Below are 2500 nucleotides of genomic sequence, written 5' to 3'. Positions count from 1 at the left end.
GTATGTGAGTGTGTGTGTGTGTGAGTGTGTGTGTGTGTGTGTGTGTGTGTGAGTGTATGTGAGTGTGTGTGTGTGTGAGTGTGTGTGTGTGTGTGTGAGTGTATGTGAGTGTGAGTGTGTGTGTGTGAGTGTATGTGAGTGTGTGTGTGTGTGTGAGTGTATGTGAGTGTGTGTGTGAGTGTATGTGAGTGTGTGTGTGTGTGTGTGAGTGTATGTGAGTGTGTGTGTGTGTGTGTGAGTGTATGTGAGTGTGTGTGTGTGTGTGTGAGTGTATGTGAGTGTATGTGAGTGTGTGTGAGTGTATGTGAGTGTGTGTGTGTGTGTATGTGAGTGTATGTGAGTGTGTGTGTGTTTGTGAGTGTGTGTGTGTGTGTGAGTGTATGTGAGTGTGTGTGTGTGTGTGTATGTGAGTGTGTGTGAGTGTGTGTGTGTTTGTGAGTGTGTGTGTGTGTGTGAGTGTATGTGAGTGTGTGTGTGTGTGTGTGTGTATGTGTGTGTGTGTGTGTGTGTGTGGAGGAAAAAAAAAGATCTGTACCACACTGAGAACCTATACTGAGGATCAGAACTGGCAGAACACGCTGTAGTCAAGTGGAACTTTCATCATCATCATCATCAGCATCTTCGGTCCACACATGGATCCTGTTTGAAGTTTGATCTTTTAGATCTTTTGTTGGTGTTTTTCTGCATTTCTCCTCTAATGCTCAGTACGCTGTTGGTTAAGGTTCTTCTCGAGCGGGTTTGATGTACCTTCACCACGTTCTCTCGTCACCGCCTGGGCTGATGTTCTCGTGAGTGATTTCAGATTGCGTCTCTGTGAAATGAGATATTTTCATGTGGAAGGGAATTGTTTGTTTTTCTTCATTCATTATGCGATGAGTGGACGGTGCTGGTTCAGATGTTGGACTACTGCTCGGAAGGTTGCGAGTTTAAATCCCAGCACCACTAAGCTGTTACTGCTGGGCCCTTCAGTATGACCCCTGACCCCTGACTCTTCGGATGTATAACTGAGATAAATGTAAGTCGCTCTGGATAAGGGCGTCTGCCAAATGCTGCAACGTAATGAAATCTGTTTTTAAAACCTCTGTACATGTGGGTGGGGTCTGAGACAGATGTTTTCTAGTTGTGTTTGTTGCTGAGTTTGAAATATAGTAATTGTTCAACAGAATCATAAAAAAAACCTCAGAATCTCAAGGTTATGGCACAAAGTGAATAAAGCATGTCCTCTTCAGCGTGGCGTCGCTGGAAGTTTTTGTGACTCAGACCTCTGGACTGTGTGGGATTAGTGTTAGCGCTGTCGTCCCTCCTGCTCGCTCATCGCTCGTCCCTCCCGCTCACTCGTCCCTCCCGCTCACTCGTCCCTCCCACTCACCCGCTCGCTCGTCCCTCCCACTCGCTCGTCCCTCCCACTCACCCGCTCGCTCGTCCCTCCCGCTCACCCGCTCGCTCGTCCCTCCCGCTCACTCGTCCCTCCCGCTCACCCGCTCGCTCGTCCCTCCCGCTCACCCGCTCGCTCGTCCCTCCCGCTCACTCGTCCCTCCCGCTCACCCGCTCGCTCGTCCCTCCCGCTCACCCGCTCGCTCGTCCCTCCCGCTCGCTCGTCCCTCCCGCTCACTCGTCCCTCCCGCTCACCCGCTCGCTCGTCCCTCCCACTCGCTCGTCCCTCCCGCTCACTCGTCCCTCCCGCTCACTCGTCCCTCCCACTCACCCGCTCGCTCGTCCCTCCCACTCGCTCGTCCCTCCCGCTCACTCGTCCCTCCCGCTCACCCGCTCGCTCGTCCCTCCCACTCGCTCGTCCCTCCCGCTCACTCGTCCCTCCCGCTCACTCGTCCCTCCCGCTCACCCGCTCGCTCGTCCCTCCCGCTCACTCGTCCCTCCCGCTCACTCGTCCCTCCCACTCACCCGCTCGCTCGTCCCTCCCGCTTGCTCGTCCCTCCCGCTCACTCGTCCCTCCCACTCGTCCCTCCCGCTCACTTGTCCCTCCCGCTCACCCGCTCGCTCGTCCCTCCCGCTCACTCGTCCCTCCCGCTCACCCGCTCGCTCGTCCCTCCCGCTCGCTCGTCCCTCCCGCTCACTCGTCCCTCCCACTCGTCCCTCCCGCTCACTCGTCCCTCCCGCTCACCCGCTCGCTCGTCCCTCCCGCTCGCTCGTCCCTCCCGCTCACTCGTCCCTCCCGCTCACTCGTCCCTCCCACTCGTCCCTCCCGCTCACTCGTCCCTCCCACTCGTCCCTCCCGCTCACTCGTCCCTCCCACTCGTCCCTCCCGCTCACTCGTCCCTCCTGCTCACTCGTCCCTCCCACTAGTCCCTCCCGCTCACTCGTCCCTCCCACTCGTCCCTCCCGCTCACTCGTCCCTCCCGCTCGCTCATCGCTCGTCCCTCCCACTCACTCGTCCCTCCCGCTCACTCGTCCCTCCCGCTCACTCGTCCCTCCCTCCCGCTCGCTCATCGCTCATCCCTCCCGCTCACTCGTCCCTTCCGCTCGCCCGCTCGCTCATCCCTCC

The 2500-nt window shown here is 57.7% G+C and overlaps 2 protein-coding genes across 2 annotated transcripts in view; both read left to right on the top strand.

Annotated features, from left to right (window-relative positions):
* Positions 1-2500, top strand: part of fndc3bb (fibronectin type III domain containing 3Bb) — a 58346-nt gene that overhangs the window by 7645 nt on the left and 48201 nt on the right. The window lies entirely within an intron of this gene.
* The window catches only part of LOC128628982 (proline-rich protein 36-like), a 2406-nt gene continuing 801 nt past the window's right edge, over positions 896-2500 (top strand). Inside the window, exons 1-2 of the mRNA XM_053674690.1 lie at positions 896-917; positions 1284-2500. The exon at positions 1284-2500 is cut by the window's right edge and continues 801 nt beyond it. Coding sequence (XP_053530665.1) covers positions 896-917; positions 1284-2500 — 1239 coding nt within the window. The remainder of the gene's footprint in view (positions 918-1283) is intronic.

This window comes from Ictalurus punctatus, chromosome 23, assembly GCF_001660625.3.
Source record: "Ictalurus punctatus breed USDA103 chromosome 23, Coco_2.0, whole genome shotgun sequence".
Taxonomy (NCBI): Eukaryota; Metazoa; Chordata; class Actinopteri; order Siluriformes; family Ictaluridae; genus Ictalurus; species Ictalurus punctatus.
The sequence above is the reverse complement of the archived record's forward strand: the minus strand, read 5'-3'. Positions and strand labels throughout refer to the sequence as shown.